Raw genomic sequence first — 12,914 nt, 5'->3', positions numbered from 1 at the left:
CCTCCATAGCTCTGACCCCCAGCTTGTCAGAGATGCCTTAATACCTGCCCCTTCATGGGATCAACTGTCTGAGGACAGATGTGTCATTGCTGTTCCATGTTCTAGTTCGCAGCCCCATTGTTTGACATGGAAAAAAAAAAAAAAAAAGCCCAGCAAATGTGAAAGGAAGGGACAGGCCTTTGAGAGAAACCACTGATTTCACCTCAGACCCACAGCTCCGCCCTCCACTGTCACCTCTCCTCCCCACTGTCCCCCTCCCACCCTGGAGAGCCCTCAACTCCTCAAGGTTGGCAATTACTTTAACTTCCTTGGCCTCCAGCTTTTCCTCCCTTGGGCTTCCTGTGTACTTCCGCTGGGTTTTGGCCCTCTTCATTTTCTGTTTAGCAACCTTCTGTGACTCCCTATTGCCCTCAAGAGGAGGTTCATTTTTTTAGACTGGCATCCACAGCTGCTCCCTGGACAGCCCACCTGCCTTCAGGTGCTTATCAGAGACACCTCAGCCTCAACTCTGGATGGGGGCCATGGTCAGCTTCTTGGCCTATTGCTTTGTCCATCCTGAATGCTCACCCCACATGGGAAACCACCTTGCTTGCTGTTGTAGTTCTGGGCAGGGACTGAAGCCCCCTGGCTCCTGTATTGCCCACACAGCTGGGCTCCAGTTGGCATCCACTGAGTTCATGGCATCCAGGTCTAGGTGGGCGTCTTCTCCTAGTGTCAGGCCTGGAAAAGCCCTTGTGTGCTCCCCTGGAGTGGTTCCCAGCTAACACCTCACAAGCAGCTGCTGCCCTGGAGAGCGTGGTACATGGTACCAGGAGGGCAACTCTCAGCCCTTTCCACCTGTGTGACCAATTTCACTAGATCCAGCAGCCAAATGTGGTAAAAGGCAGAGGTTGGACCCGAGAGGCTGGGGCCTGTTCCCGGCCCAAGCTGGAATTTCAAGGTTCTCAATGTCTAGGAAGAACAGGGTCCTTGAACCTGATCCCTCAGTGTCTGGCCTGACAGGCCTGTGGTCACCCATTCCAGAGGGATAGGCTCAAGTGAGTGCATGCAGGTGCTAGCCCCTTTGTGAAGAACAGTTGTCTCCCCTGTGGTTGCAAATAAAAGTCTCAGCCAATTGGTCTCTGGAAGGTCCTAGGGGTCACACCTCTCACAGATTCCAACACCTAAAAAAAAAAAAAAAAACCACCTTATCTAGCCTCTCAGCTGGACAGTCTCTAGCTTCTTCTCAGGGAGGGTCTGCCCCCTCACTGACCTTCCGAAGCACCATAGGCAGGTGAAGTATGCATGTTCCTGAAAGAAAAGCTGAGCACTCTGGGCTGTCTTCACCAGCAGTAGCACAGAGTTAAGAGCAGGGACAGCTGGGTGCATTGGCACATGCCTGTAATCCCAGCAACTTGGGAGGCCAAGGCAGGAGGACCGCAAGTTAAAGACCAGCCTCAGTAGCTATGCAAGGCCTTTTTTAAATTAAAAAATGAAAAGGGCTGGAGATGTAGGTCTGTGGTAGAGCACTTGCCCAGCAAGTATGAGGCCCTGGGTTCAATCCCCAACACTGCAAACAAACAAATCAAAAACTCGGGAACTTTCTCACCCAGCTGCCTAGGTTTGAAGCTTGGCTTTGCTACTTTCTGGCTGTGTGATCCTGAATGAATTGCTAAACGTTTCTGTGCCTCTATTTTCTCATCTGTAAACTGAGAATAAGTGTAAGCTTTATGTGGGAGGATGGGGATAGAGATTAAATGAGTTAATGTATGCAAAAATGGAGGAATACTAAATTACAGGCAAGTCTCAGGATAAGACTTAAGTAAGAAGAGGAGCAAGGGGTGAGCATTCTGGGAGGGTACAGGGGGAGGCCTGCTCACGGGTCTGTGGGATGACGAGGGCTAAGACGGGGGTGGGCGTGGGGAATAGTCTTTCTAGGGATCCACCCAGTGCCAAGGCCTGGCTTTGTTCCCATGTTGGTTTTTCTTCCCAGGCTCAGCCATCGCCTACTCTGCGTATACGTTTCCTGAAGCGCTGGTGCAAACCCCCTTCCATGACTACTACATAGTGCTGGCCGTGCTGAACACCATCCTTAGCACCGGCCTTTCCTGCTACTCCAGGTACCAGGCTCTCTGAATTCAGATGGGTGGATAGGGAGGGGGGCTTAGCATGCAACTCCATGGCATTTGAGAGGTCCATGGAGGAGGTTGGCTGGGTGGAAAGGGCACCAGGAGCCTGTCTCCATTCCAGGTGGATCCCCTGTCTCTGAGTACTATAGGTGTGCACAGGTGCTGCCCCACAAGGCCCCTTGCCCGGAAGAGCCCATGCTTGGTTTAATGCTGTGAAATTCTTAGTGATTTTGGAACAAGAGTGTCCCCACTTCGATACTGTACTGGTTCCTATAAATGATGTAGCTGACTTTACTAGGCAAGTCACTTAGCCCCCTTGAACTTTGGTTGCTCATTTATAAAGCCGGGCCAATTCATCTGCCTTCTGAGATGGACGTGAGGATGACAGGTAATGTTCCCAGGATGCCCCTCACAAGCCCAGACGGTGGAGGTGCCTTGTAAACAGGCAATCTACCTCTAATAGCAATGGAGGGGGCCTGCCTCTCCGCTGTGTGGGGGATGACGCATGATAGTCAATTGCCCAGCTCATCCCCATGGCTGTGGGTCACACCCAGCTCACTGCCTCTAATTCCCACTGTTCTTTTCCCTTTCGCTCAAGAAAACTCCTTGGGGTGTGAATGTGAGAGGCATTGTTATGGGGACCAGTACACTAATTTCTATACCTCTTGGCAAAATTTTTTTGTCCAAAAGCTCAGGTTCCCTGTAATAATGTGGAAGGTCAGGGGACCTTCCACAGGGCTGTATCAGGGTGACAGCCCTGTCCAGATAGTGCTGAGGTCCCAGGCAGCAGCAGGTCAGGAAAGGCATCAAGGTAGGCTGCAGATTGCCCCTTGGTTCTTGTCTCCCAACTACAATCCCAGGAAGCCATTGCGCTCCATTTGGAACACCTGAAGCCCTCCACTGTCTCTCCCCAGGAAGAATATGTGAGGTGTGCCCTTGTAACTTCTCTGGGCTCCCATTTCCTTGGGTTTTTAGGATCAAGGGAGAGTAGGCGTTTTACAAACCCGACAAACAGGTTTTTTGAATATGTGGAAGGATAGATTCTTCAGCAGCAGCAGGAACATCCGCCCCAACTTGACTTCATTTGCCTGCACTGAGATGGGGCAGAGGTGTGGAGTTGCTTTTAATGGGAGTGGGTGCTCCTTGCTGGAACGGGCTCAACACTGGATTGTGCGTGGCTTCCTCCCCAGGGAGTTGCTGGGAGCAGGAGTGTGTGCTGGGGTAAGCTTCCTTCCCTTCCTGGAAACCCAGAGCTCTCCTAAAGTTGTGAGGAGCCAGTGTCCACCCACAGAGGCAGAGAATAAAGTAATACCCCCTCAGGGACACACCTGGGGCCTGGTCCTTGGACACATACATCACTGTTCCTGTCAGGTTGATTCCTGAAGACCTGAGGTGTTTGGACTTCTGCATTAGAGGAGGGTGAGCACAGGGATGAGGGGACAGAGGTGGCTTCATGGGCATGGAAGAAACATCCCCAGAGTTAATGGGTCAAAACTGCTTTCCAAGAACTCAGAAAGCAAATTCTTGGATCATTTGTCACTTTTTTTTTAAATCTCTCTTAATCACCTGCAACCACCAGGAGAGTTTGTTTCCTTCCAGCCCAGTCTCCCTGACTGTTCACTGTGGTGGATGGCCTTTGGATTTGGTATGCCTGGTGTGTTTGGATGAGCTTGTTTGCCTGGCAGCTGGGCCAAGAATCTCCTGAATGCCCATGTTTGGGGCCTTCCCTCCTTGACAAGGGAATAGTTTATTCTGTCTATGAATGGAGCACATCTGCGGCTGTTCCAGCCATCCTCCCCTCCACCCATCCACTCACCCACCCCACCTTCCTTAAAGCCTGCCAGGCTGGGAATACCGGGAGGAGTAAATGGCTGCCCTGGCTTCAGAGGGTACCAAGGACAGGCAGATTACAGGCCTCCCCAGAAGCCCTTTAGGGCAGCAGGACAGGGTAGGGGAAACAGTAATGAGATGCAAAATGACCTGTACAGGGCCCTAGGGAGTGACCTCAGGACTGAGCCTGGGAGGAAGCTCGTTTAGCTGGAGAGGACGAAAGGAGGATCAGCCTGGATGAGGGTGGTGGTCATGGAAAAGACAGGACAGATTGGAAGAGGTGAGGAGTTTTCGAAGGGGAGGGGAGAGCACTAGGAGGGCCTGGAGGGCAGGCTGCGGAGAGGACACAAGCTGTGTCCTCTGAGGACATTTCCTTTGCTCAAGACAGACATTGATCTCCTGAGAAGAGACTTTCCTCTGCTTGGCTTCTGGCTTCTGCAGCTGCTGCAGAGCAGCTTTGGGGCTGTGCAGGAAGAGGAAAGGAGAATGGGCGTCCCAGCAGGGCTCTTTGGGTTCTATCACACCTTGTCCTCTTCCCATGTTCCCATACCCATGGTGGTTTCCCTGCACTCACCAGGCCTAACCTCCTCAGTCCCCATTGGCTCACTCTGCATAAGAGTCTGGAGAGTGAGAAAGATGACTGGTATTGGGGAGTGAGAGACACGCTGGCCCTGAGTGACTTCCTGTTAAGGAGGTGGAGAGGAGGGCCTGGATCCCTCCTGCTCCCCTTTCACCAGGGCAGGTTCCATCTGGCTGGGTGTCCTGCAGTGCCTGTGCCACAGTGTCTTCCTCCCCACACCCAGCCCTGCCTCTCCCTCCAGCTCTAGCAGTTAGAGCTCTGCTGAGCCCCTTCCCCTCCCACAGCACTAACAGGACCAGGAACCTGGGTGTTCACAGGCCCAGCAGGGGTCATGGGTTCATGGCACTTGCTCCAGTGCTGTTCAAACCATTAGGGTCCATCTCGACATGGGGGACTGTAGTGCCCTGAGTGGTGTTTTGGTTCTTAATACCAAGGAACTTAGTTCAAGGAAGCGTGTTCCAGAAGAACATTCTTTCCCATTCTATAGCATTTGAAGGGGTGGAGGGGGAATGTGCACCCTCTCTGCATCGGGGAGATCAGGATGCTGGCCTGCCAACTGCCCAGCAGCCCAACAGCGCAGCCTCACTCCCTGTAGGAATGCTACTTATGCAGTGTTTGCCACGCAGCACAAGTCACTGTGAATCATCTGTCCAGCACGTCCAGCCATTGATTTTTATTTATTTATTTATTTGACAAAGTTGCTGTGTGAAATGGCCTGTGGTCAGTGCTATGAGGGAAGAGATTAATCTTCATGCCGGGTACACAGTGAGCTACACCACGAGAGTGATGCTAGGAGGAGGAGGCTGTGGTGGTGCAGGGGCATGAACTGGCCTGGGAGTGGCTTGGAGGCCAGAGCCCAGGGTAGAGACTCAGCAGACCTGGTTCTAGACACTTCTGGAGGCCGAGGAGCCTTGGTCAGAAGGCAAAGAGGGACCTGACCCCCCCACACACACACAGTCACAAAATATAAACACACACACACACACACACACACACACACACCCTTCTGCAATAGAGGGATTTTTATAAATCCCCATTAGTTCCAGGCCCTAGTTCCAGAATTCCTTACAGCTTTGTTACCACATTTATTGACCTAACCCTTTAAGCCAGGCTTCTCTCCAAATCCAGTATTTCCTGCTGGTCTCATGTGGGAAGAGTATTACTGAATTCTTACTAACTATCTATTTGACCCTTGGGTGCAGGAAGTTACACAGGGTGGGCTTTGGACACTTGTGGGGCTTGGAGGCTTTGGAGGGTTCTGTGGCTGCTCACAGGATGCCTGGCACTCACTCCTGGAATCTCTGGCTGTGGCGGCACCTTGTGGTTTGATGTGGAATTGCATCTTGATAGTGGGAGGCACCTCTGTGGCTACTGGCTTTTCTGCTTTTTCCTCTGTTGCCTTCTCTCTCCTGTTCTGCTTTTTTCTCCTTTTTTTTTCCTCCTATAGACTCGGATTTGCGGCTGGAGAGGCTGGTCCGATGCCCCTGGCCCCTGGGGAGGCGAAATGTTGTCTCAAGTCACAGGAAATCCATGCTTTGGGGGATGGCCCTCACCAGCCAGAGCCAGATTTCTTCGTAAGTGGCTGCAAGGAATGCACTTTAGGGCAAGCCTCTTCCCCAGAGCTGGCAAGTGGTGGCAGTGCACAGCCAGGGTAGACTGAAAAGGCAGCAGGGGCAGGTGCCCGGGCCATTAGGGCAGTGTGAGTGTGCTCCTTTAGGCCTCGGGGGCAGAGGCTGTTGGGAAGAGCAAAGGCTGGGCCTTCTGGGGCAGGCAGGGGGCAGTGTGAAACCAGAGAGGTCCACAGTCCTAGTTTAAACCTAGCTTTGTCTCTTATTAGCTCATCTGACTTTACGCAGATCACCCAGCCTGACTTTCCTCCAATTCCTGTTTGCTGGTCCAACATGGCTCTGAGATGGGGGTGGGGGTAGAGCCACACACATTTACTGCATTTTAGTAACTGTGCTTTGCTGTTCTAAACATCTTTCAAGCCTCATTTTTAGCAAATACTTAACACTGTGAGGGAGGAAGTCATTGACCCTAGACTACGCCCAAGGCCTTGGAGGCACACAAAGATCAGGAAACCTGTCATAGTCACAGGGTCCTGAGGGGCGAGATCACAGCTCTGTGCAGCCTCCCTTCCCCAGATGCCTGCAGCGCTGTCCAAGGATGTGGTTCTTGGATAAGGTGATGATGAATCAAGGGCACTTCTCCTCCAGCTCCTTCTCTTCTTTCTCCCTAAGTATCCCTTTTCTGTTCCTGGAACCTACCACATGCTTCCTGTTTTATGGGCACAGACAGGAAAGAAGATACTTGCCTGTGGTCTTGAGTGAAACTGTCTCTGGAGCTATGGGCTCCACAGGGCCCATGGTGTCCTCCTCCTACCCTCAAGCAGGGGGTCCTCATGAAGACTAATTTGCCCGGCTTCCCTGAGGACTGGGAAGAATACACTGGCCTAGAAATTGATCGTCAGGCACAGTTCTGGGCTGGGTTTGGGGAATCCCGACCTGACCAGATCCAATGTCTGCCCTTGAAGAAGGTTCCCCAGTCAGATGTGAGTCTATCAGATGGTATGGACAGCAGTGGGATATGCACACAGGTGTACATGCTGGCTCTTAAGTAACATGAACAGCCTGTCCAGGGGAGGTGGGCCCAGCTCAGTAGGAGCAGTAGGTAGTGAGGGAGAAAGGGCTGGTCCAACATGGCTCTGAGATGGGGGTGGGGGTAGAGCCACACACATTTACTGCATTTTAGTAACTGTGCTTTGCTGTTCTAAACACCTTTCAAGCCTAATTTTTAGCAAATCCTGGGTTGGGACAGAGGGTTGGGGAGCAGAGATGGGCATAGTGGTAGGACACAGGCCCTATCCCAGCAGATCCCATGATGATCCAAGGCTGGGAGGGCCCCAGTGCTTCCACTGTTTCTTCAGACTGCAGCCGAACTGCCTCCTGAGGGCCTTGATGCCAAATCTCTGCACACCACCCTGCTGGGCCTTCAACCCCACTGCAGGGCATGGGTCCCTGAGGAGAAATCCAGACTTGTGCAGTACACTGCAGTATTTAAATGGGTACTGGCCCCTGACACCTGGCCTTGGTGGTCCAGCAGGGACACATGAGCACTTCCTTACCAGGGCGTCAGTTCCAAGCTATGGTTTTGTGTGAAATCTCCTTGGCCATTGATGTCTTCCTGGTGTCCAGCCTGCCAGCTGTGCTGCCGGTTCCCACACCTTTAGCTGCTGTCCCTCCCTGGGCCCACTGAGGCCCTATCATGGTCTGCTCAGGGGGACCTGCCTCTCTGCAACAACCAGTGTCACTAGTGTTCATGTTGGGTTGGAGAGACTGGAGATGAAGGAGAGAAGGAGCAAACTGGCCAGCACGGCTGGGTGTGGTATCAATAGTCTGGAAACCCTGCAGCTTACCTACCTGAAGCCAGGTTTTCCTCATGGTCCTCACCTGGGAGGCTCCCAGGAGTCAGGTACCTCTCACCTCCATAGAGCATGCTTCACAGGGTCCATGGCAGTGCCTTCCCTTCCTGGTCCTGGAGGTAACTGGACTTTTGTAAATCTCCTTGCAGTTGAGTAACTTGGCACTTGTAGGGTTTCTGCCAGGAGTCTCCTCCCTGGCTTGGTCTGGACACACTGATTCTCATGGTGTCAGGACAAGTTTCTGCAGACATCCTTTTCAATCTGAGGGTCTGTCATTTCCACCAGGGAAGAGGCTGGTGAGAAAGCGGCTGGTCACAGGAGGAGATGCAAACTGCTCGTCTTCTGTTGCTTACCAGCCTTTCTGTTATGTTCGGTGTGCACACATGTGATTGCCTGAAACTTTTCATTTCCATTTCTTCCCCCTTTCCTTCCCCAATTTAGGTTTCTTGAAATCCAGAAGCCCCGTCTCTGCAAGGTGCTTCGCGTCCTCGCCTTTGCTTACCCTTACACCTGGGACTCCCTGCCCATCTTCTACAGGGTAAGGGCCTAGCTGCATCCCGTTCTGTGGGCACACCTAGGAGGCAGTCATTTCCTGAGCTTCTGGGGGTCGAAACTCCATACTGGACACCATATGACACACAGGAGGCAAGATCTCGCTGCCTTGATGGCATATGCAGAGATTAGAGATGGCATGAGCATGGAGGCCCTGAGAGACAATGTGCCTGGGGGCTCAGGAGCAATGGCCCAGAGCTGGGCAGGACAGGCAGCTTGGGGTTTGGTACAGTGAGCAAGGGTGGGCTCTGGAGGCCAATCGCTAATCCTTGCTGCCAGTCCTTGGGCAAGTTCTCCGCATCTTGATGTCCCTTATCTATAAAAAGGGCATGATATTAACACCACTGTGGGTTTTGAGGAGGATTATGTGAATTGACATGTGTAGTGCTGATTGATGGCAGGAGTCCAATAAATGCATTATTGTGTCTTATCACTGATTAATGTATGCTCGTTTAGAATTGAAGGAAAAGGTATGAATGAAGGTCTTCAAGGAAGATGGGAATTAATCAGAGAACACAGAGGAGAGGAGGGTTTAGGTAGGATAAGAAGGGGAAAGTCCATGTACTCTCAAATTAGGTAGGCCTGAGTTCAATTTCTGGTTCCACTGCTCCCTGGCTGTGTGATCTTGGGCAGTGAACAGAACCCTCTGAACCTGAGGCTCTTCATCTGGAAGTGAGACTAACATTTCTCCTTCGTAGGAGGTAATGAGGATCAATCCACACGGTGGATCCGGTGGGCCCAGCAATGCCTGGCACACAGTCCATACGGAGGGGGCCTCTCCCAGAGCCAGCATCTGGGTGCCATGATAAGACCCAGCAGGCGAAGGCTGGCAGGGAAGGGGAGTGGAAAGCTCCACCTGCTAGCTCGGGCATCGAGTGTTTGTTCTGTGCTCCCCCTATACGGTCGGGGGGAGACCTAGAGATGGGGTACAGCCCCTTCCTTTTGTTCCTTCTTTAAGGAAGTGTGCAGACCCACTAAGTCAGTATAGTGTCAGTATAGTGTGCCACAGGCTCGGCACTGTCACCAGTGCTGTGCGCTTCTAGCTCTTGGTGCATCAGACAGTGGGGAGGAGAGGGGTGGTGTCTAATTCTAAATGGTGCCATTGGTCCTGGAACCAGCCTGCTGGGATTCTGATCCTGACTTTGCTACTTATTAGAGGTTTGTGAATCCCTCCCTGGCCCACATTTCTTTTCTGCAAAATGGAGTCTGCTTTATGGTAATTGTTGAGACTTATATTAAATGATGCATGTAAAAGGCATAATAAGTGGTAGCTACTGTTATTATTTACATAATAACACAAAAACTACACTCAAACCATGAAACGGTGTACTTAATACTCTTTAATGATTCAGAGGCCTTCAGGCCTTAAAGTCTTAATCAGGACCATCAGTTCCAGGGCTGTGTGGGCTGAAGAGAGTTCATATGTCCACAGACCACTTTTATACTTACATTTCACCCCAAGAAAGAGTAGCAAAATATCTAATAGGATTTTTCTTTTCTCTTACTTTCCTTGTTCCTAATTTCCTTTCCTAATTATGTGTGTGTGTGTGTGTAATAACCCAATCGTCTCTCATGAGCGTTTGATGGGGGTCAAAATACAGTTGTCTTGGGTCTGACTTGATCCTACTCAGTAAAAGCTCTGCCCTCACAGCCCCTGAGAGTCCCTCCTCCAGGCCATGGACCTGTGGGAGGCCTGGTGGGTGGAGTTCCTGCATGGTGCTGAGGTATCTGGGCCTCCACCCCAGGTGCTGAGAAGGACCAGGGCCTGTTGGAGGCCTGTCCTCCTCTAAAGACCTGCTGTTTCCTTAAAACACCTGCAGCTCTTCCTGTTCCCAGATGAGGACATTGAAAATGAAGCCACCTTGTACCACCAGAAGCACGTTGTCATGACCCTCCTGGCCTCAGTCTTGTACTCTGCACACCTGCCAGAGTGCCTGGCCCCTGGATGCTTTGACTACATTGGTGAGTGAGCACTGTGGCCCTGTTATTATTTATTCTTGTTGATCTCCTGGCCAGGGAGGGGACCTATCTGACACCAGTGTAGTGGCTGCAAAGGCCCATGGGGGCAGGGTGGACAGACAAGGGCAGGGAGAGAAGCAAATCTTGAGGAAGCTCAGGCCAAAGTGAATGCCACTGCAAGGTGACAGAGGCCAGCATATGTGACACCGTGCTTTGCTGGGTAGGAGCAGGGAGGATGGAGAGCAGGCGGGTCTAGACCTGAAGCCTTAGGAGGAGGAACCTTAGGTTCCCATCACTAAATGAACATTGGGAGCAGCTGTGGAGAGGAATAAGAAAGATGGCCTTGAGAAGGCAAGATGGGGATCTGTAGTTCATGTCTCATCCTGGCTTTGAGGCTGGCTGAGTGGACGTCACCCTTGGGTCACTTCTGGTGAAGGTGACAAGCCTTTGGGATGAAAGTTCCTTAAATAAGGTCCATGGAAACCACAGGGCCAGTCTTTTTCTCCAACATGGCAAACACCCTTAGTTTTCTCCAAGCCCGTTTGGTCTCTGGTTGAATTTCTACCTCCTCCCACCTAAGAGATGTGACCAGGTATGCTTTGATTGATCTGACAAAACTCCATCCTCTTCTTCTGTTCTGCCAGAAGGGGTAGGAACTAGCAAAATGCTTAGAGGTCAGATTTCCAAAAGAGAGGAGGATCAGAGGCCAGGAAACAGGTGGCAACTGGCCCCTGCATACCATGGCTACTTCCAGACCCACTTTAAGGAAGTAGAGGTGGTATGGATGAAGTCTTGGGGACTGCAGGAAAAATAGTGAGGGGCATTATTTTGCTTCTCAGAATTCTATTAATTCACCTCTATCCTGTTCCCCTGGCCTAAGAGAACAGAGCAGAAAATCTCCCCTGAGGGAGGAACTCGCCAGCACACCACTTTATGATGGGTATGTTCAGTCCTTAAGTAACTGACTCTGCTGGGGCGGAAATCCCTCTCTTTTAGTACCCTGAGCCCAACTTGTATGGGACTTGCTGGCCTGGCCTGATTAGCCATGACTGCAGGAAGCCCCCCAATTCCTGGTAGGCAGGACTGTTGAAGTCACTTTTCCTTGCTGCTGTCAAATTTTGGGTATACCTGATGCTGGTGGCTCTGTCTTTTCTCTTGGGGCCTCATGGAGACATGTGTGAGCCTTAGCTGGTGAACATAGTGAGTCACTGCTCTCTGCTTGGCCATGTCCTTGGGGAGCATCACCCCCAAGCTGCTTTTCTGTGTCACACACTGATTGGAATCATACAGAGCAATGTGTTCAGCTCGAGTGAGGCCAGAGTGGCACCTCTCGACACCTTCTTTTTTGGGAATGAGACTGGGGCTTTAAAGAATTCAGTAGACATCTGCTTGCAAATCTTCAACCCTCCTGAGCTTATAATTCTAACTTGTTTATTGAATACTTTTTCTGGGATAGGTACTGAGGGTACAATATGGGACTTTTTTCTTTTTAATTGGAGGACCATTTTTGAACTCTCATGTTGTATAAGGTTGCTAAGGCTGCTATACAAGTACCCTTGACTGGATGGCCTAAACAACGCAAAGTTATTTTCTCACATTCTGGAGGCTGGAAGTCTGAGATCCAGGTGTGGGTAGGATTGGTTTCTTCAGAGACCTGGCTTTCTCTCTTTAGTTTGGGGTGGACCATTTTTTCCACCTGTTTTCATGTGATTTTCTTCTATGTGTAGGTGCATGTCTATGTTCTAATCTCCATTTTTATAAGGACATTGGTCACTGAATTAGGGGCCACCCTAGTGACCTGTCACTTAATTCTCTAAAGACCCTTTCTCCCTAATATGGTCACATTCTGAGGATATCAGTATATGGATTTCTCAGGGCACAACATATTCAAACCATAACATGTATGGTCTTCTTCTCCCACTCCTGGTGTCTGAGGCCCATACCCAAAGTAGTCTCTGACCCTGGGCATTGGATTCCTTTTCTCACCACTCACCACATGGCCCAGCTTACTCCCAGCACCTCTGCTGGGCTCCACCCTCTGTTGATGAGATATGTGAGCTGGGTGCAGCCTGCCTTCAAGGAACAGGAGTTCCTGGTTATGTTTCTGATTAACCAGCAGGAGGGAGAAGAGCACTTGGTAAGCAGTCCAAGAAAAACATGCAGCCTAACTTTTTCCTTTTTCATCTGGAAAATGAGTGTGGTAAATAAGTTGTTCTGAAAAAGAATTTTGCTCTGATGGTCTTCATATTTTTCTCATATTGCTGGCAATTGAACCCAGGGCCCATGTGTGAATTAAGCACAAACTCTACCACTGAGCTATGCATTCAGCCCCCTCACACTGTTCTTTAAAATACTTTTATTAAGGTGTACTTTATATATTAAAGAGTCTCCCAGGGGCTGGGGATGTGGCTCAAGCGGTAGCGTGCTCGTTTGGCATGCGTGCGGCCCGGGTTTGATCCTCAGC

General features: G+C 50.9%; 1 protein-coding gene across 7 annotated transcripts in view; it reads left to right on the top strand.

The window, feature by feature from the left end:
* The window catches only part of Paqr5 (progestin and adipoQ receptor family member 5), an 83,184-nt gene that overhangs the window by 65,912 nt on the left and 4,358 nt on the right, over positions 1 to 12,914 (top strand). For all 7 annotated transcript variants that reach the window (XM_046426533.1, XM_058573276.1, XM_046426534.2 and 4 more), the window contains 3 exons: positions 1,973 to 2,099; positions 8,381 to 8,477; positions 10,312 to 10,453. In XM_046426533.1, the coding sequence (XP_046282489.1) occupies positions 1,973 to 2,099; positions 8,381 to 8,477; positions 10,312 to 10,453 (366 nt within the window). The remainder of the gene's footprint in view (positions 1 to 1,972; positions 2,100 to 8,380; positions 8,478 to 10,311; positions 10,454 to 12,914) is intronic.

This window comes from Marmota monax, unplaced genomic scaffold, assembly GCF_021218885.2.
Source record: "Marmota monax isolate L192 unplaced genomic scaffold, Marmota_monax_Labrador192_F-V1.1 WCK01_AAM20220418_F8-fsc00078, whole genome shotgun sequence".
Lineage (NCBI taxonomy): Eukaryota > Metazoa > Chordata > Mammalia > Rodentia > Sciuridae > Marmota > Marmota monax.
This window is presented reverse-complemented; position numbering and strand designations above follow the sequence as displayed.